At 36.7% G+C, this 20,208-nt stretch overlaps 3 protein-coding genes across 3 annotated transcripts; 2 read left to right on the top strand and 1 right to left on the bottom strand.

The window, feature by feature from the left end:
• Positions 1 to 3,491: 3,491 nt before the first annotated feature.
• On the bottom strand, positions 3,492 to 20,151 carry LOC141915242 (uncharacterized). Its single transcript, XM_074806713.1, has 3 exons — positions 20,116 to 20,151; positions 3,866 to 4,052; positions 3,492 to 3,781 (listed from the first exon to the last, which is right to left on the bottom strand). The coding sequence occupies exons 2-3, from the start codon at positions 3,924 to 3,926 to the stop codon at positions 3,492 to 3,494; spliced, it is 351 nt and encodes a 116-aa protein (XP_074662814.1). The 5' UTR covers positions 3,927 to 4,052; positions 20,116 to 20,151.
• Positions 11,257 to 14,322, top strand: LOC141906981 (calmodulin-like). The gene is made up of 6 exons (XM_074796501.1): positions 11,257 to 11,432; positions 13,259 to 13,301; positions 13,482 to 13,625; positions 13,756 to 13,917; positions 14,005 to 14,085; positions 14,195 to 14,322. The coding sequence occupies exons 2-6, from the start codon at positions 13,268 to 13,270 to the stop codon at positions 14,221 to 14,223; spliced, it is 450 nt and encodes a 149-aa protein (XP_074652602.1). The 5' UTR covers positions 11,257 to 11,432; positions 13,259 to 13,267; the 3' UTR covers positions 14,224 to 14,322.
• Positions 14,977 to 19,616, top strand: LOC141915241 (uncharacterized). Its single transcript, XM_074806707.1, has 10 exons — positions 14,977 to 15,464; positions 15,675 to 15,842; positions 15,977 to 16,138; positions 16,211 to 16,338; positions 16,417 to 16,598; positions 16,824 to 16,977; positions 17,237 to 17,299; positions 17,492 to 19,103; positions 19,215 to 19,306; positions 19,471 to 19,616. Exons 1-10 carry the CDS (start codon positions 14,977 to 14,979, stop codon positions 19,614 to 19,616), a joined length of 3,195 nt encoding a protein of 1,064 aa, XP_074662808.1.
• Positions 20,152 to 20,208: the final 57 nt, after the last annotated feature.

Genomic DNA, 20,208 nt, shown 5'->3' with positions numbered 1-20,208 from the left:
ATATATATATATATATATATATATATATATATATATATATATAATATTCAAATTATGCCGAGTTTCCTATGGACGAGTTTCGCAAAGCGGATTGAAATGAAGTTGGGAACAATGTTCGTCATTCAATCCATACGCCGGAATACTACGAGGATTGTAGTACAGATAAACACATTTCCCTTCGGGTGATGATTCTGGATTCTTCCACAGACGTCTGTCGACCAACGGACCCGTTCCATTAAACCATCGCTGATGCTTTTTCCCAGATTTATCATTAGAATACGCATTGACCCAAAAGTCTGCAACTAAAATTTAATTTAGAATACTTATTTCTGTCCAAACACCGTGAGAGTAGTAGATTAATGTGTATTGTAGATTTACCTATAGATTTACCCTGCATCAGCGTCTTGACAGAATCGATCATCTTTTCATATTCATCCATATTCAATGCACTTGCTAACTTCCCAAATGGATGTTTTTTTGAACATGCTTCAGCTGCTTGTGGCGGCCAAAGTCGTTTTTTTGGATTTAACTCAACATATGGATAATAAGCCAACTCAACAACTCTCTGAAACCATAAAATGTCCCTCATTCTGATACCAATCAAAATGGTTTAACACTACATTCTCATAAATTCTATCCGACATTCTTTTAAGATATTGTGCCCTTACCATGTAATAAACAAGTGACGCGTTGGATCCAACATATATCGTCTTCCCTTTGTAAAGTCGACAATTCCCGAAATCAGATGAATTCATTGAGAATCCATTACAACCGGATTCTAAACACTTAGCTCCGCAATTAAACACCGAATCTACTCTGATTTCATCGATTATGTCAGAATCATTAAATCCGTGTTTCGTTAAAAGTTTGTATATTTGCGATCTATTTTCCCCCAAAACAACTGGCAGAACTACAGCAGCAGATATGAAAACAAACAAAATATATCTATTCATGTTCATTTTATGGTGGAATTCTAGATCACAGTTGAGGACGACTGCAGCTGCTCGGGGTGATATTTTCTAGGACTAAGAAAATGTAAATTGCCGGTTGTTATTGATAAACGACATAAACGCGACAAAAAAAGAACTCTATCTTAGAGGAGCTTAATAGAAACAAACAATGAAGCAACAGAACTCGTCATCCTATCGAAATCAGCGCTTATTATCACGTGCGTTCGTCGAAAGCGACAACAAACTAAGCGATTTTTTCCAGGAAAATCCATTCGCAACGCCGAGGAAAAACTCAGAGAAAATAGTACAAAAATGGATGACAATTCGACTGAAAAAATCCGATAAGAATATTTTGAGACATCTTGTGGAGATACATTTACACGTAATATATTAGATAATGTGGTTACACAAAATGTTGTCAATGTAATAGTGAATAGAATAGTCTTATATAGATTAACCATGATATGAACCTTGGATCAAGGCAGGGCAGTGCAATTATTCGAATAAGACTTCTTAATTCTAGAGTCCAACTTAACTTATAAACTTAGATATTTAGTTGCTATAACATTACATTACGATATAGAACGTGCTCTATTTCTATGAAATAGTGTTAAATATTAAAAAACAAGTGAAACATTCTATCTGGAATATAGATACGTTTTCGCATTATTTGTGTTATATATTCTATGGACGAGTTTCGCAAAGCGGATTGAAATGAAAACCAAGACAGTATTCGTCAGACAATCCATTATACGCCGTATTAACAGGATTGTAGTACAGATAAACACATTTCCCTTCAGGTAGTGATACTGGATCGTACCACAGACTTCTGTCGACCAATGGACCCGTTCCATTTAACCATCGTTGGAACTGTTTCCCGGATTTATCATTGGGATACGCATTGACCCAAAATGATGCGCCTAAAATGCAATTTAGAATGTACTTATTCCTGTTCAAACACCGTGACAGTAGTAGATTGATTTGTATGTAGGTTTACCTGTAGATTTACCCTGCATCAGCGTCTTGACAGAATCAATCATCTTTGTATATTCATCCATGTTCAATGCACTTGCTAATTGTCCAAATGGATGTCTTTGTGCACATGCTTCAGCTGCTTTGAATGGCCAAAATCGTTTTTCTAAAGCTGTCTCAACATATGGATAATACGCCAACTCAACAACTATCTGAAACCATAGATATCCTTCATTTTGTTAACAATTTTTTTGTTTAACGCACATATATTTTCTTATACGAATGGCTGTTCGATATGTCTGCAAAATATTGCGCATTGTCAAACCGTGGTCCAAATCACAAAATTAAATTCTCGTGATGCCCTGAAAAACTTTTTACAACTTACCATGTAATAAACACGTGACGTGTCATATCCAACAGAAATCGATTTTCCTTTGTAAAGTCGACAATTCCCGAAATCAGATGAATTCATTGAGAATCCATAACAACCGGATTCTAAACACTTAGCTCCACAATCAATCGCCGAATCTGCTCTCATTTCATCGATAATATCAGAATCATTAAATCCGTGATTCGTTAAACGTTTGTACATTTGCGATTCACTTTCACCCAAAACAAATGGTAAAACCACAGCGGTGCATATCAAAATAGACAAGATATATCTTTTCATCATCTTTTTCTTACCGCAGTTGAAAAGGACCGGAGTTATTTCCTTGGACGTATGAACGTTGAAACGTTAACCGATGGTTTTTGACAGAATAAAGCGATGACGAAAAGCTCTACCTGATAGAAACAAGTGACATGATTCAAGTGTTTACCGATAATCGCTATTCATCTCCTTTCATTGCCTGACAGAAAAATTTTTACAAATCACTCGTATAACACACTGAAACTCGGTTAAAGCTAATACGAAAGCCGATAATGACCGTCTCAGAAGCCAATTAGAAATAATTGCAGCCTTCAACGTTTCACTATTTATTTCTATTATTGATTTAAAATTCAATATGAGACCAAAGACTAAAAATAACGTTTCTTCTTTTATTTCAATACAGACATGCAATCTATACAAACTTGCTGAACCAGCATTTCAGTTATCAAATTTCGACGGTGCAGTATTTTCACGTCAGCTTCACGATTTCGGAATAAAAACATATACAAAAACAACCCTCTTCTGATACCAGGGGATGATTCTATGCAGCGAATACTTGAGCTACATAGATGTCAGTCATTTTCATTTTAACTAATCCGGGTCATCGAAAAAATGAAGGACCAACGGTTGGATAATTCAAGTATGACATATCGGTTTTCTCATTCGAATCAGGCGCCATATCAAATAATTCAACAACTATCACTTCATCGTTATGCGTAACAAATGTAATCTACTGAAGCGCCATCTGGTGAAATTGTTGATTATTGTATGGAAGGAAATAAAGATGTGGCGGGCAGGGTGAACTCTCAGCTATCCAAATGAAATCGAGTATAATTGAAAATGTATTGTAATTTATGATGTTCACGAGAGAGCCCCACTGATTGGAATCGAGAGTTCGAACATTCAAATCGTTACCGTTGTTAGACCGTAGCGGGTCCATTTCCAGTATAAACATTCTCCGTGTTAGATGTAGGTGGACGAGTTTCACAGAGTGGATTCCAATGGAACAGATCGCACTCCTCGTCTACAAGCAGCCCATGAACTGCCGCATTACTCGGTCTATAGTGCAGATAAACACATTTCCCTTCAGGTGGTGATTGTGGATCTTGCCACAGACTTCTGTCGACCAATGGACCCGTTCCATTTAACCATCGCTGATACTGTTTCCCGGATTTATCATTGGAATACGCATTGACCCAAAATGATGCGCCTAAAATGCAATTTAGAATATACTTACTCATGTCCAAACGAAGTGATATATAATATATGTAGATTGATATGTGTGTAGATTTACCTGTTGATTTACCCTGCATCAGCGTCTTGACTGAATCGATCATTTTTCCATATTCATCCATATTCAATGCACTTGCTAACTGTCCGAATGGATGTCTTTGTGAACATGCTTCAGCTGCTTTTGATGGCAAAAATCGGTTTTCTGATATTGGCTCATAGTATGGATAATAAGCCAACTCAACAACTATCTGAAACCGAACATAATGAAATATAACTCTAAATAAAATATATATCCTCCATTCTGTGAATCAATACCCAGTTCCATTGTTGTCGGATCAATACCCAGTTTACTCTAGAGTTGAAACTAGTTCCCAATATCTTAGTTCAGGGTCAGATTTCAAGCAAGAACTGGGGAACTGACTTGTAATCTTCAGGAAACAAAATCGTCTTAATTTACGTACACCAAACGTCTTAGCCGTAAAAACCTTTATGATATAAAAGAAAGTCCTTTTTGTATCGTTCCTCCTCGAAATTTATTGATCTTATTCATTGATCTTATGATCTGGTATACTGTTCCCCTCAGGGGCTCACAGCCAATTTGGCTTCTAGTATATCCAGCCATATATATTGTACAAATATTGTTGAAATAATGATTCCTTGTTGTAAATTTTATTGGTAAAGCAAATCATGTTGAAAGCATCTCTAAATTTTCAGAAGCTTATAGGACACGATTAGCTGTATAGTAAAATGTGCTATTCCGGATGTAAGAAGTGTAAAAAGTGTTTCCTCCATTATGTATCACATTTTTCAAAAGCTTATGATGTTTAATAATGATATAAAAAGTTGATTACTAACCATGTAGTACTTAAGTAACGTGTTAAATCCAACAGATATCTTTTTTCCTTTGTAAAGTTGACAATTCCCGAAATTCATTGAGAATCCATAACAACCGGATTCTAAACACTTAGCTCCACAACTTATCAACGAATTTACTCTTAATTCACGGATAACGTCAGAATCACTGAATCCAGCGCTTCTAAGACGTTTATACATTTGCGATCTACTGCCGCTAAAAACAACTGGTAAAACCGCAACGGCAGATATGAAAATTAACAAGATATATTTATTCGCCATCTGGTCACAACACGATCATAACGCAGCTTACGCAATAGAAATTGGTTTGAAAATAAATCGAAATAAAATAATGATTCAAATATTTTATACGACGATTAGAATTTCATACACGTTAAATGTCGGTGAAATATTTAAAATCCATCCAATTAGCCGATAATTAGCGTCTCAACGCCAATTAGAAACATATAATTGTAATTTTTAACCGATTTAGATACATACGTATCACCAAACTTTCAGCTCGATCGGAAAAACCAATTAAACCGCGACAAAAAGGAGTTTTATTTTGACCTCGAAACAGACGATTCTTGTCGAAAATGATGTGACCTTTTTTCAGTGCTCCAAACGGCAGCGTCTCAAAGAGAAACAAACACGAGTCAAAATTCTTGTGAATCAAGGAAAAGATGAAATATGATCTTTAATTTTAACAAATCTACATCTTAAAAGTTGTAACTCGTTCGTACAGTCATTCACTAAATCATCAGTATCTGTTTGGCACGTCTAGAAGGATGAAAGAATCCCTTGAAGTTCTGATCCAGTCAATCGTCCTCTTATGGAGCTTTAAATGATTCAAGCGATCTGGATTGTTTCGAATGAGTAACGTGTGGAACTATTCAAACCATTGTCCATTAATAAGTAATGCGGCGTTGTAACAATTGCGTACTGGGCTTATGACCCGTGCGTCCGCTAGGTAGAAGCAGTACTATTTATATATATATATATACGAAGTGGACAATACGTTGATACGTCAGTTGGATACATCAATAAACAGACCCATAAATCGTGTTTCTATTTGTATGTATGCACAAATGTACAGATGCCATGTATATCAGGTAAATAGATTTTGAATGATATCAAATTTAGGCTACATCTTCAATCTAAAAGTCTAGATTTACTTTTATCATATGGACGAAGATGTCATTTCAATACTGTGCGTCTTGTTACTCGATCGATACGGTCCTGGATATATAAACTATAGTTTATACGTTCATGATACGATTGACACCGTAACGAGTTGACTGAGGAAATTGAGTCTTTCCGAAAAAAGAACATTGTGCAGATATTCGATACACCAACTTCAGTAGTTTTTCGAGTAAGCGATTACCATTTCATAACTTATAGATAGTTCGTCTTAGTTTTGATGTGTTTTTTATATGTTGTATGAATTGTTATCTGAATTTTTCTTCAGAATGAAAGCTGATATCAAGAGAATGTTTCGGGTGATCTGTTATGGGTGTGTGTTTTTCCTCTTAGGATACAATACGACGCGTCTAGTGACGGAAAAACTAAATCTTCGTGTATTTGGACTGAAAGAAGTTCGTAAACTGCCGATAATAAGACGCCCTCCTGTTTACTACGGTGATTTAGCCGAAGCTTACGAACAGTTACACGCCGTGGATTTTATTACGGAAAGAGGTCGGTGTTCGAAACGTGTACCTAAACGAATACACCAAACATGGAGAACTGAAATGATTCCCGGTCAATTCAATAGAACTATAAGCTCGCTTGCCAAACAGCATCCTGATTGGGAATATTGGTTATGGACGGATGCTCACGCGGAAAAGTTTATAAGAACTCGGTTTCCCGATTATCTGAACATGTTTCAAAAGTATCCTAAAGCAATAAACCGAGCGGATGCCATACGTTATTTTATTCTGCATGAATTCGGAGGAGTTTATGCTGATTTAGATGTCGAATCTTTGCGTTCATTCGATTCACTGTCACTCGCACATACGTTTTTGATACCGGAAGATCATCCCGTCCATACGCATATTGTGTGGAACACGATCAGAGTTCCGCTGAATGCTATAATGATGTCAGTATCCGGTCATCCTATTCTTAAAAAGATTATAAAAGACCTACCGTTATTTTCGAAAGAGAAAAATCTTTTACACGTTGCGGGACCGATGATGCTTGATAAGGTGTTTAAGGAATATGAACAACAACACAAAGGAAAACTGGTTAAACCGTGCGACTCGGTATATTGCGCTCCGTGGTATAAATTTGTGCCGCATTATAATATAAAATCGTATAAGTTCTTGAAAAAGGTCTGCGAGAATAAATGCAAAGGACCAAAAAAGTCTAAATATTGTGCTCAGATCGCTAGACTGCAATACAAACAATTCCAAGTGTCTCCTGGCGCCTATACCATTCATACGTTTGATCATGTTTGGTATCGATCGGCCAAAATACTGAAAGAGTTCCACATTAGCGATTTAATACCCGCACGAATTAACATAACCGAAGTGTTGAACGATGCAGATGTTTATAGTAAAAGAAAAAACTATGAATTTTGAAAACAGTATTTCCTACGATAATAATACTGCAGGACACACTTTTTACCATGAAGATAAACTATCAAATTTGATAATTGTACAGTTTATTGTTTAATACGATATTTTTACAAGGATTTTACCACCAGATAAATGCGAATTTCAATCAAGTTTATCGTTTTTTTTTCAACTTCATATTCATCGTTTAGAGAGGCGTACAACATATACATGCAACAGTGAATTTGTTTTTTTTTTAAATATTTTTTGAATAACCCCTGCTCAGAAGGGAGATGTAACCCAATCAACACCGCTGTCCCAATTCGTCGCTGTAGCCCGGAATCAAACAATGGCCACTATCTGCAACTCGATATATACAATGAATAATACTGCGTAATGGCGCACACTATTTGTTATCCGCGTATCGTCAATATTTGATGATACTTCCTCCGGAAATTATTTTCAATTATATTTTCCATTATAATTTAAAGATATATGTTTATGAAGTTCTACAAAGATGAACGCAGATAATCAAGGATATCGATCCATAGATTTTCTTATGTTAATGTAATTGCAAAATCGTATGTGGAGGGAAAACGTACTAATCGTGACAGGTCGCATCGAACAACAGCTGTTGTCTTCAGAGAAAGCTCAGCAAAGTGAGATCATGGTTGCCTGTATCGCGCTGATCGTCAGTATGCTGTATCTGGCCAGGTATAGAGCATTTTTGCATTGTTTCTATTCTAATATTCTAATACCCGGTAAGTATATATTAGATGTCGTCGAGAAGGGGCGGCAGGGGCGGCCAAAACCGCCCCACTTTTTTGCTTGACCAAAATCTTTTTAATGCGTTTTCAAAACCGCGTTGCAGCTCGTCGTTCTCTGTACTAGGTGGTTGCTCACGACTTCTCATGCTTCTGTGAATGAGACAGTGAAATGCCCCCAAAACGCATCTCCGAATCAAACGAATTTTCAAAATTTTTCTGGGGGTAGGGCCCCCACACCCACATTCGGAAATGAGCCTCGCCACTGAAAAATCCCTTCCGACGGCTTTGATGTACTACATGTATATATTTGTAGATATTCAATGGCGAATGAATTAACTCCGACTCAGAAGGCAGGTATGTTTAGCCTAATCAATTTCTCATCCTGTGCTGTCCCGTTGCTATGGTTCATTGTATATAAATTGATGCATGTAGCCAATGTATTATAAATCGAATCAAACAATGGTTCCCATCTCGATATACATGGTTCCCATCTCGATATACATCGGTGTTTTGTCGCCAAAACAAACTTTCGTTTTGACGCTCCCGCCAAAACAACGAAAAATATCGAATTTCCTTGAAAAGTCCATTTTGGCGGATAATGTTGTCGCACCTAAACGGACTTTTCAAAAGGAAATTTGGCGCTTCTTTTTCCCTTTGGCGATGGGGGGTGTGGGGGCCGGGTCAATCGCCGGAGATGCGTTTTGGGGCCATTTCACGGTCTCATTCACAGAAGCGTGAGAGGTCGTGAGCAATCACCTAGTACAGAGAACGACGAGCTGCTACGTGGTGCAGCGAGCTTTTGAAAAAGCATTAAAAATATTTTTGGTTATGCAAAAAAAGTGGATCGGCTTTGGCTGCCCCTGTTATGACGGCTCTGTAGCAACGGGACAGCACAGAATGAGAAATTGTTTAGGATACATACCTGCCTTCTGAACCCTACAATTTTGTGTCCACGACGGTATTGAAAGAATTGGATCAAATAACGTCTGACGAGGTCTTAGCTCAGTTCCAAACTTTCGATGCAAATGGTGATGGTTATATTACTGCAGATGAAATTCGGTCTGCTATGAAAGCATTAGGTATTGTATAATTATTTCCTCGGATTCTGCGTTGTTTACGGTATATACATTAATATTAATTGATCGTGCACTTAGGTGAAGACGTTCCTGGATACAAGATAAGAGAAATGATACAAGAAATGGATGTCAACGCTGATGGTAGAATAGACTATACAGGCACGTATGCGTCATCCTCACTTGCCAGGGTTCTGCGTCATCCTCGGTTACCAGGGTTGATAGAGAAGTTTCCAGTTTCCAGGCGCCATTTTGATGCGGTCCCACAGGCCCCGCATTATTGGACAGATTTTCACATTTTTTAAACTAAAACCTTTAGCGCGATTCATTGTAGTCCATCCTTCTTTTGCTTCAAAAATTTAAGTCATGTATCGTTAGAAAGTGACAATTTCTATTTTATGATGGTGTTTAATTTATTCTTCTCAGCTGCAACAATCGGATACAGTTACAGTTTAAAAAATATACGTCACTTTAAGGAAGGCGCCTCAAAAAGATTGATAATTTTGTGTTATTGACTGTTACTTTTTCATGTTTTGAGATTGTAGAATTTTTCATTGAAGAAAGAAGAGTTTTATCTGAGGATTTTGTTGATCCTACTTTCTTAAAAATATCTTCATAGGAAACGCGCTTGGCCACCGATTGAGTCAAACGCAAAGCGCACGCGAGTGGTTGACCGTGGATTTTTCTGCATACGCGTATTACGCTATTTTCATGGCAATTTTCTAAATTCTGCAGGACCCGCGGGACCGCCTTAAAATGGCGCCTGGAAACTGGAAACTTCCCTATTACCTCCTTCAAGAAATCTTGTAATAGACCAACAAAGAAGGAGGTGCGGCCAGGGTTTGTGTTGGCGTGGGATTCGGCGGAAAGCAATAATACCCTGCCAAGCGAGGATGTTCTGCTTCAAATGATTACAATTTCTTCGTTTACTATTACTAACTATTTTACTTTTTTTCCAGAATTTTTAAAGTTTGACGGACTGCAAATCTATAAATCAAACTAGCTTTACATCGTTTAATGGGTGCTGATATTCGTTACGTAATAAATCGTTATTCGTTATGCTATAATCTTGTGGTTCACTTTTCGGTGGTCCTCTTTACTTATAACCTGATTAAAACAGCACTGAATACAATTAGATCATCCTTTCGTTCTGAACGGTGGAGGTCATAGGAAACGATGAAAAACCTGTTATCTAGACGCGGTAACAACTGTACAACATTTCCCCTCACACCAGATATCATTTGTTTTTCAAATTGACGTCATGTACTTCCTACACCGTAACCAGCTACATCAAACTCGATATTCTATATTTATCTATGATATGCAGATACAAACTTCGTGCTGTTATGGATGGAAATCTGATTTTGGATCTTTTGATATTATATCTATTTAGCGTTGCCGGGTTCTACGCCGAAATTGAAGTTATGATATCAGGGTCTGACGGCGAGAATTTATAATTACATAATCACATCGAAGTATCTAATTATCGAGTCATCAATAATCATTTTATAATCCATCTGTCATGTAGAAAAAGTGCGAACATTTCGCAATTCGCAATTTCGCAATTTAGGACGGACTTTTGAGTTGAATGATAATTCATTGCTCATCGTACTGAAGTGTCGCTGATTTAAACAAAGACACGAATTGTGGTGATCTTGACAAGATTGTGCTTGGTTATAGATATTAAGTATAGAAATATTCCGTATGCTGGAAAATTTACAACTAGAATTCGACCGTTCAGAGCGCCTAGTCTATCGTGATGTGACACTTATCAATATAGCCATTGGTAACTTAAATTCTATTGCTACGAAAGCTATAATTGACGTAGTAGTGAATGGACTACACTACGGAATAAGTAGGCGTACAAGAAATAAAATCACTCCCGAAAAATTGCCGACTTTGTACGTTTTAGAAAAGATGAACAAAACATAACAACTTGATTGGGTGTTTTACGACTGAATATGGTTTGTTTATTTGCGCCGGCTGAAAACCCGTTCTAAACGGGCCACGTTTAAATATCACTGGTAATGATGAGTCAACACACGGTAGAACTTGTCAATGCGATTTAAAAAGTCGTTGACGAAAAGTCAACATCGTTCGATATAAAAAAAATGACCGTCATATATAAAATACAAACATGCCTAGTGGTTTTTTTTAAAGATAATAGAGTCATGATCGCACACGTTATATAAATGACTGATATGACGACTCAGATTCGGGCATGTTTCTATAGTCGACGCTAAAGAGCTGGAATGTATGCACGTATGTAGAACGGAATAAATCGCCACGACAAGAAAATTACTCTGTACTGCAACATAAAGGTTGACGATTAGGCAGAACTATATTTCCGTGATTTACTAAAGTGCTACTACATCCATAATTCCAAGGTTAGTATGGAAATACTTCTTTCTCTTGTTAAAGAGTAAGTAAATGTTGTTTTTTTTGTCAATGTACGTCGAAAAAGTATCAGGCCACTTAAACTGGTGAGAGAATATTAACAACTTGATTGTATTTTTATACAATATAACGTTAACAGTCTCATTGAAATCGTGCCATTTCGTTCCCAGACTAGTTTATTTGAAAATGATTTCCTTTTTGTCATTTAGAAATTTTTGATTAATGTTAAATGCGCACGAAAATAACAGGTTATACGCGCATGACTAGAGAACGTGTATACTGGTACAAATTGTGATAACAAGGCGTTTCAAAACTATGGCACCATGTGTGGAGTCTTCAAAGACAGATTTATTGTTTAATTAGCTTTCCTTGTAAAGATTATGGTACCCGACCCTTTGCATTAAAGTCCATTTATATATATTCATACTGAATGTTTGTACGGGTATAAATAAAGACGCCATATCCTGCCACTACGGTTCGAGTTGTAGTTGCGGCAGAAATCAGGTGAGATGTTCATATTCTTGATCGGGGGAAAAAAAATATTGTGCTTATAAATGACCTAATCTTCATTCAATTTTTGAACATTTTGAAAATGAATATTTAATGAGGCTTTGTATACATCATTTCTAGATTGAGATTGAACACATTTTCAGGCGGTTTGGATATAGAAAATTTTATCATATATATAGAGTTTGAGCTGTAACCCATGAGCAGAATTATTAGATTTAACCTTTTCTATAAATGCAATTATATGCATGTATGATAATTATCCAGTTAGCATCGGATATGGGTGTTAGTGATCCGTCTGCTTGCGTACACCGGAATGAATGGAAATCCGGGTAATAAATGCTGGCTTGCCAATCTTGCCGAATAATCAAATCTCTACATGTTTCACGTTCAGTAGAGCAATTGTGGTTTTTTTTCAACCAGCTGCATGAATTATTTGCAATGATCGAAAAAACTCGGTGTCATATATATATCGAGTACTGTTTAACAAGCATATGTTTCAAAGCACTTGTAGTTTCCATCAGGCAGACAGATATAACAGACGTTTAAGGCGACAAAGGCATTAACCCAGGTATTTTAATTTGACGAATTGATTCTTTTAGTTTTACGTATGATAATTTCTTCTTAAGGAAACTATATTTTTCGCGTTTTATCTTCGCCTGATATGCAATGCAAAATTCTATCCGGCATGGTTAAAAGTGGCAATCTGGGCTTATGTTTATATGGTTTTATAACGGTAAAATGGAACTGTAGTTAGGGGTCCTGAAATGGTTTTTATTTTTCATCAAAGACTACAACGAAATACGTCATTATATACGTGGGGAACGAGTTCTCTAAACTGTGTTTTCTCTAAATGAATGATTACTGATTCAAATTAAGCCTATTTATTTATCTATATTCATTATTCTAAAGTATTTTAAAACAGAGTTCCACGTGAATATTGAATCGTTAACGCTTTATACATGAGAATACGAGGCGCGGTCATCTTACAATTTAAAAATGAAACAAAACGCGAAATAAATAAACCGATATTAACACGGGCAACATCTGGCGCAGACATTTCTGTTCATAATTCCAAGCGAAAAACAGTGTCTCAAAAGTATCCCACGGTTTCATGATAATCTAATATCCATATGCATATTCCATGTTCATACATATCAGCTATTGGCTAATGAAATGTTGGAAATGGTATTGCATAGATGAGTTGTATTATTACCAGGTGCAGCTGGACACGTATAAAACATACCAATTCTTTTTATTGTACAATACTAAAAATAAGTAATGTATTAGATATACATTGTATTTGTAGACATTCAAAATGGCGAATGAATTAACTCCGGCTCAGAAAGCAGGTATGTAATCAATTCCTCGATCTGGCCACGGTTCCGCGGTTGTGGGTCAAATAACTCAATTCTACAGTTTAATCTGACATTGTCCTGAATATTACATTGCTACACTCAAACACATAACATTATTAACTTACGTCGAAATTTAAACGATCTTGATAAATTACATCGCTTCTCGTTCAATAGAATATGAAGATGCGTTTAAGATGTTTGACAAAAACCACGACGGAAAGATAACTTCAAAAGAATTGGAGGAGGTGTTCAAGGCGTTGGGTAAAAATACGACCGAAGAAAGGATACAGGCGATCATACGATCCGTCGATGAAGATGGTAGGTGTTGCAGGTTTCCCAAGTACAGAAAGTCGATATCTATTTCCTGACGAATAAGTTTAATCTAAATCGGTTCTTAATTCGTTTAGTACCATTTGAAACCACAACGACGCGTAATTGAATATTTTAGGGAATGGAACTATTGAACTCGATGAGTTTTACAACGTCATGGTTCTGAAATGTAAAAAGATGTCTCCGGCTGAAGAAGCTAAGGCTGCATTTAAAATATTTGATCAAAATGGTGATGGTTTCATTACCCCGACTGAATTGCGGTCTGTTATGGATGGATTAGGTATTATGTTCTGCTATTTCTTGAGAATGGTTTTCTAATTCCCGATTCGTGTCATGATGTTTGTTGATTACCTTGAAAATAATTCAGGTGAAGTGATATCTAAAGAAGAGGTCGAAATAATGATAAGAGAAGCTGATCTGGACGGTGACGGCAAAATAAACTATGAAGGTTCGTAGTTGACAAAAGCGGCATTGTGCTGTTAAATGGATGAGGTTTTAGTGATATGACTATCAAATTGATTTGTCGCTGTTGAGTATAATTACGGTATTTTTTTCAGAATTTTTAGCAATGATGTCTGACAAGTAAAGCCCGGTTGTGTGTACTACTTAAAGAACGCAGATTTCCATATATTTATCATTCTTGGTATAGTCGTAATATATGAATAAAACTTTCATTTACCCATTCTATGATCATGTTCACTTTCTTTGTCAATCGATATCTATCAAACAGAAGAAAAGAATGAATATCTATCATTTGTCTACCGCTAACAGGCTATGATGATTTAGGAGGGGAAATGTGCAGTTCCTATACGATAATGGCGAACCATAACTTTAAAAAGTGAGAAAAATAAATTACCACGTGTTGAAATGTGGTTTCATAAGGTTGATGATAAAGAGAGAATTGCTGATCCAACGAATAGTGCTTTCAAAACCTTTCAATAACAGTGAAATATAATAGCACACAGAACCTTTACTAAATTCAGTCTACTGTGTCATTTTCCATATACCAATAGTCCATTTCAAAATTGAGAAAATTAAGTTGAAGTTACTAATATCTAAATGAATTGAACAATTGCATATCTCCATTCCATTGTGAAAATGTGAATGCATTACTCCCAAAAGGATAAACTGCCTGATAAACAAATCAATTAGTACTGGTCATTCAACCGACGAACCTATTAGCTATTGGGTCAGAATATAACACTTCAACAAAATTCATCACATCTAATCTTATTAAATTTTGAATTATTGATAGGAAAAGGTGCAGGATCGCAACAAATTGTTGACTTGGTCAGTTGAGCTCGGCTTATTGCTGAGATGACATCCTGATCGTGTCAAAATGTGTAGCGATAATGAAAGTGAGAATAAAGAGATGAATAAAGCGAAAGAATCAGTGGTGGATACATGTAAAATAGACATGGCCATTTCTGAGGAATGCGTTGTTGTTGAAGAAAATGTCGTAAATAGCGAGGGCCATACTGACAATGGTGAAGATGAAGCCACGTCTAAAAGAGAATTTCTCGATGAAAGTTCAAACGAGGATGTTCATTCTAAGATTGACAGTAGCTTTGAGACGACACATATTACTGCAGAAACTGATGATGGTTTCGAAGAAATATCGGATGAGAATAAGAATGATAGAAACGTCAAGGACGATGTTTCTAGTAAAGCGGAAAACTGTCTGAAAGCCGAAGACATGGAAACGGTTGAAAAGGATGCAACTGAATCTGGTAGTGCGTGTTTGAAGATGGTGAAGGATTTTACAGAGAATACAACTTTGCATGGTTTGAGTCGTGTAACAGAGGCTCAACCGTACTTTATTCGTCGGTAAGCTAGGAGTATGTGAGGCCTCGGTTTGAGTCCTTTTTTATAATAAGCTTTGAGTTAAGATTAGTTAATTTCTAATCATTCGACTTCAAACAAATAAAAACAAAAATCTAACAAAACTCAACTCTGCTGAAATTGAGTATTACTTTTCGTTTCCGAGAATACCCCGTCATTCATTCATTTCAAAAGGCTAGAATATTAATTTTTCAGGATGATTTGGGGAATGATAGTTCTGGCCGGTTTAACGTTGTTCTGTATTCAGGCCATCAATAGTATCATCCTATTCTTCAATCGACCAGTTTCTGTCAACGTCAAAGTAAACTATAATGAATCGCTTAGTTTTCCGGCCGTTACCTTGTGCAATCAAAACGATTTTCGGTAAGAGATCGGACCTTTCAAAAAACCAATTCCGCCACAAATTTCAACGACAGAAAGTACTTTTACAAGTATATTTGTCTTTGTTACTGCATCATTCGGTAACGAAGCTAAAGATTTTTTTTTTATGCCGGTAGAATATCGAAGATAGCCGAGATGAATTTGTATGACACGTTACACGAGTTTTATACGACACATGCCGCCAGTGACTCGGAACATGAAGATCACGATAAAATGAATTTAACGATGAGTGATATCTTAAATACTGCAGCTCACGACGTAACCGACTTCATCGTCAGGTAGAATGAACAATAGATGACAGATTTAACATGATTTACAAGATTTAACAGATGATTCCTGTTTATCCGCAGTTGCAAGTGGGCTGGTTCGGAATGTGCACATAGTGATTTCAAACGAATCGTCACGGATTACGGCGTCTGTTTTACCTTCAATCATAGAAGTAATCACGCGAACAAGAAACGACTGGTCACGCAGGAAGGTAAATTCATCAACCGCCCAAAAATGCTATAACCGGTCGTTTCTTTTCTTTCTGAATATCGGCTTCCTTCTGTTTTAGGTACGAGTGGGGGGCTTCGATTGCAGATTAATGTTGAACAATACGAGTACATGGATGGTCCGTCAGACGGCGCTGGTTTGAAGGTACTTATACATTCACCCGCGGAGTTTCCGCTGGTCAAGTATCAAGGTCAAGCTCTCTCTCCGGGGACACATGCCCTCATTGGAGTTAGTATTCTAGAGGTGAGTTCCGACATAATATTTAAATCTTTTTGCTTTTTGAAAAATCATAAAGATTAATAAAAATTCAATCTTATCTTATTTCATGGTTTTTCAACCGGTGGCCATTTAACTTTTACTCGGAATTAAATCATCTTTCATTCAATTTAAGATTTCCAAGAAAATTCTTAAAAAAAGTTCTCACGTCTCCAGGACGAGACTGCAATAAGAAACGTTTGTTTTTTCAAGGTGAATAATCTAAAGACTCCGTATGGTAAATGCGATGATTCTGTCACACTGAAATATTTCCCATACTCCGTAGCCGCTTGTCAGACTGAATGTAAACAAACTAAGATACGTGAAAAATGTAAATGCCGTGACTTTTACCTGGATGATAGCGAAGGTAAACAAACAACTTACTCTTATTACGATTAGACCTTTATTATTATAAGTTGTTATCCGACCGTAAACAAAGTAAATGCGTAAATGGTGAGCCAAGGACACTCACAAAAACGGTGGAGTCCATAACATCATTTATTTAGTAGAAACGCATTGTGCGCGGCTCGTGTATCGAATTGTTAATCTGTTACCATCACTCAATATCTATTAAACAAGAAATTTGACTCTCAAGTGCAGATCAGATCTGTTCTATTTCTATATAGCTGACGAACAATTTCCTGAATGCACCATCGAAGACATCACAGATTGCGTGGACCCTATTCTTGGTAATACAGAAATTGCTTATAAGAATCGTGTACACAAACATTTCTTGTGAAATACACAGTACCATTTCCCCAGTTCAACTTAAGACCTTCAGATTTAAATTCGAATTTTGGTTGAAAGTTCTGATTATTGGATCAAATTTTACTCGGGTACTGTGGAATCCGGTTCAGGTGAATATATCTTTACTTTTTCAGACAGTCTCGGAGCTTCAGATTGTCGATGTCCGATCCCTTGTAAACAGACACTGTACAAACCGCTTATATCCGGAGGGGCGTTATCTGATATTGACAGAGATAGACTGCTTAATCGTAATAAAACTTATATTCACCAGGTCACAAGACAATTCGTTAATGCCAGAGAAAAGAGATACAAATTACTGAAGAAACTGGCGACAGTCGATCGTCAATATGTGACAAATATCATCAGAGAAATCTCTGTACTTGGAGATATATTCTCGCGGGTGGACATACAGACGAATTTCATACTTCAACAAATCAATGCCATGAAGAAATCTTTTGAACCGTATAAAAAAGTTCACGATAATGTGTTAGCGTTTGCTGATTATATCATTCGGCATAACGTTAATCGTGGATTTGAACTAAGACGGGACCGGTATTTCCAGTTCGTGGCCAAGGACTACTTCGCATTTTTGACAGACCTTCGAGTTTTGATTGGACAGTTAGGGCCACGTTATGACTCTCAGAGTTCGTTTGCAGTCGACGCGATAATAACGAGAACTTTGAGTCGGTTGAATCTGGTTGCCGTATCGCAGGTGAAAATGGGGTTTGTGTATCGAGGTTACATTGAAGGAAAGCCTATGAGTATCTATAAATACACCCGGGTTCCCAAATATGACGCTCTTTTCTCTGCACTATGTTACTTTCCGGACCCGCAAAAATCTATTTTCGATGAATTGAAAATAGGATCTGATAGTATTATCTCTGGTCTCAATGAAACTCTAGCATTGATGGACGGATATAGAAATGGGAGCATCTTGGATTTCGCTAGTTTAGAGTCACAGCTTGCAAAAATTGAAAGCGGTTCCAAGAAATACGTGTACTATCAATTCTTGCTTAGCGATCGCATTGCTTTCAAGCCATACGAACACTTAAAAAACGAAATAGAAATATTTCAAAGCACTTATTCTGATTTCATCACGATGAGTGCCCAAATCGTTAATTTCTGTAATGGAATAAAAACCGCAATTCGCGAATTTTCCCCAAACGAAAAACGACTCGCAAGTTTTGTAAATGAAGCTAACAATTTTCTGAATGATCCAAATTCGAGCAAAACTGAGTTCTCGAAATTGATCATAAGCGATCCGGTCCAAAATGCAATATTATCCTTGTGGAAAGTCTTCAATGAAATCAGAATATACGATCAGAATATTAACGACAACTTTAATGTTATGGGTTTCATATCGGATAAACTGACGACATTAATGACTACAGGATGTTCGGCAACATTTTACGGGAACTTAACAGACGACTTACGATCTTACTACCCAGAACAAATGAATACGTCAACCTGCCACGATATGGAGCTGGTTCTACAAGAACTTATTCCGGCGGAACGGTGCGATGCTGTTCGTCAAAACACACAGGCCGAGCTATTAGATCTCGTCGATGTTTCAAGATCAAAACTAGATGGTCTTCTAAAACCGGCTCTGTTCAACCTGACCTCCGCATCGAACTACAGATCGATTCTTGGCTCAGCCGATGCGCTGATTATCGACCATTTTCAAAATTACAAAGTATATTTCACCGAATATCTGAACGCGAGTCAAATCAGCACTGAATTCATAAGGTTAATTAAATATGTGTATATATGAATTAATTCCACATCTATTTCTGTAATTTCATCATCGAATGTTTTTTTTTCAAAACCATAACCACCGCCTTCAACTTCTATTTCTAGGAATAATTTTCTAAACCTCGACATTTACATTGCGGAGTTGAGTTATGAAGAAATCACGCAACAAATTGGGTATTCTCTTACCAATCTATGGAGTAAGTATTAGCCTAAGTTACCTTATCCACAGTAATATAAATGCTATGATTGGCCATACACATCATCAGCTAATCACTTAATTAAAGAAACTAAGTTATCCTGGTCCGTATCCTAAAACCGACATCATCTATTTATGATTTGAATATATGTTTTGTTTTTTTAGGTGATATTGGAGGATCTATGGGTCTGTGTATTGGTGCCAGTCTTATAACGGCGTTTGAAATTTTTGACGCATTGTTTTACGGTGGGCCGATCAAGACAAGAAAGCGACTCAAAGAAAAGACGAAAGAAAGCGAAAAAACCAACTAATAAAACTTGCGGCAAAACATGATTAACTAAAAAAGGTTTTTTGATTTTCATTATTATTATGTACCTGCGATGTCCTAAGACAATTTCATTATGTAATGTATTACGTATTTACATGTCTGTATTTTACTTGAATATCATATCTTTTCTATCATAAACCATGGAAAATAAATTATTCGCTTCATTCTATTCTAAACTCGGTTGTGTTTATTATCTAAAGTATCGTTAACCCGCCACAGCTATTCAGCGCTGATCGATATGAAAAGTTTGCCGAAGGGAAACGAGCCAAAATAAAAAATATAACAGGCGACGTATAGATGATATCCATGTCGTAATATCATCTTGCAAAATTGAATTTGTATTGTTAGAGATTTAACAATCGATTGAACTAACTTCATTATAAGAACATTTGATAAAATCAGAAGCTCTTACGATCTGATGACACGGATAAACCGACAAATCGTCGACTCTTCGTTAATTCATATACGTATTCAACTCTTACTTTGAGCGGCTCCGCGACAACCAACAACCTTACGACGCCATTATCATCAGAACTGGCTATATCGATTGGTTGAGTACAGTAAGTGACGTCATG

The sequence above is a fragment of the Tubulanus polymorphus genome, chromosome 1 (genome assembly GCF_964204645.1).
Source record: "Tubulanus polymorphus chromosome 1, tnTubPoly1.2, whole genome shotgun sequence".
Classification (NCBI taxonomy): domain Eukaryota; kingdom Metazoa; phylum Nemertea; class Palaeonemertea; order Tubulaniformes; family Tubulanidae; genus Tubulanus; species Tubulanus polymorphus.
The sequence above is the reverse complement of the archived record's forward strand: the minus strand, read 5'-3'. Positions and strand labels throughout refer to the sequence as shown.

What these genes read in the sequence shown, in the direction of transcription:
- LOC141915242 (XM_074806713.1), bottom strand. Translation starts at nt 3,926, where the DNA reads ATGGATGAATATGGAAAAATGATCGATTCAGTCAAGACGCTGATGCAG. An exon ending in GATGCAGGGTAAATCAACAG is followed by an intron (nt 3,782 to 3,865) that starts GTAAATCTACAC and finishes ATTGCATTTTAG; the next exon opens with GCGCATCATTTTGGGTCAAT.
- LOC141906981 (XM_074796501.1), top strand. Translation starts at nt 13,268, where the DNA reads ATGGCGAATGAATTAACTCCGGCTCAGAAAGCAG. An exon ending in ACGATCCGTCGATGAAGATG is followed by an intron (nt 13,626 to 13,755) that starts GTAGGTGTTGCA and finishes TGAATATTTTAG; the next exon opens with GGAATGGAACTATTGAACTC. An exon ending in GTCTGTTATGGATGGATTAG is followed by an intron (nt 13,918 to 14,004) that starts GTATTATGTTCT and finishes AAAATAATTCAG; the next exon opens with GTGAAGTGATATCTAAAGAA.
- LOC141915241 (XM_074806707.1), top strand. Translation starts at nt 14,977, where the DNA reads ATGTGTAGCGATAATGAAAGTGAGAATAAAGAGATGAATAAAGCGAAA. An exon ending in ATCAGCACTGAATTCATAAG is followed by an intron (nt 19,104 to 19,214) that starts GTTAATTAAATA and finishes TTCTATTTCTAG; the next exon opens with GAATAATTTTCTAAACCTCG. An exon ending in TTCTCTTACCAATCTATGGA is followed by an intron (nt 19,307 to 19,470) that starts GTAAGTATTAGC and finishes TTGTTTTTTTAG; the next exon opens with GTGATATTGGAGGATCTATG.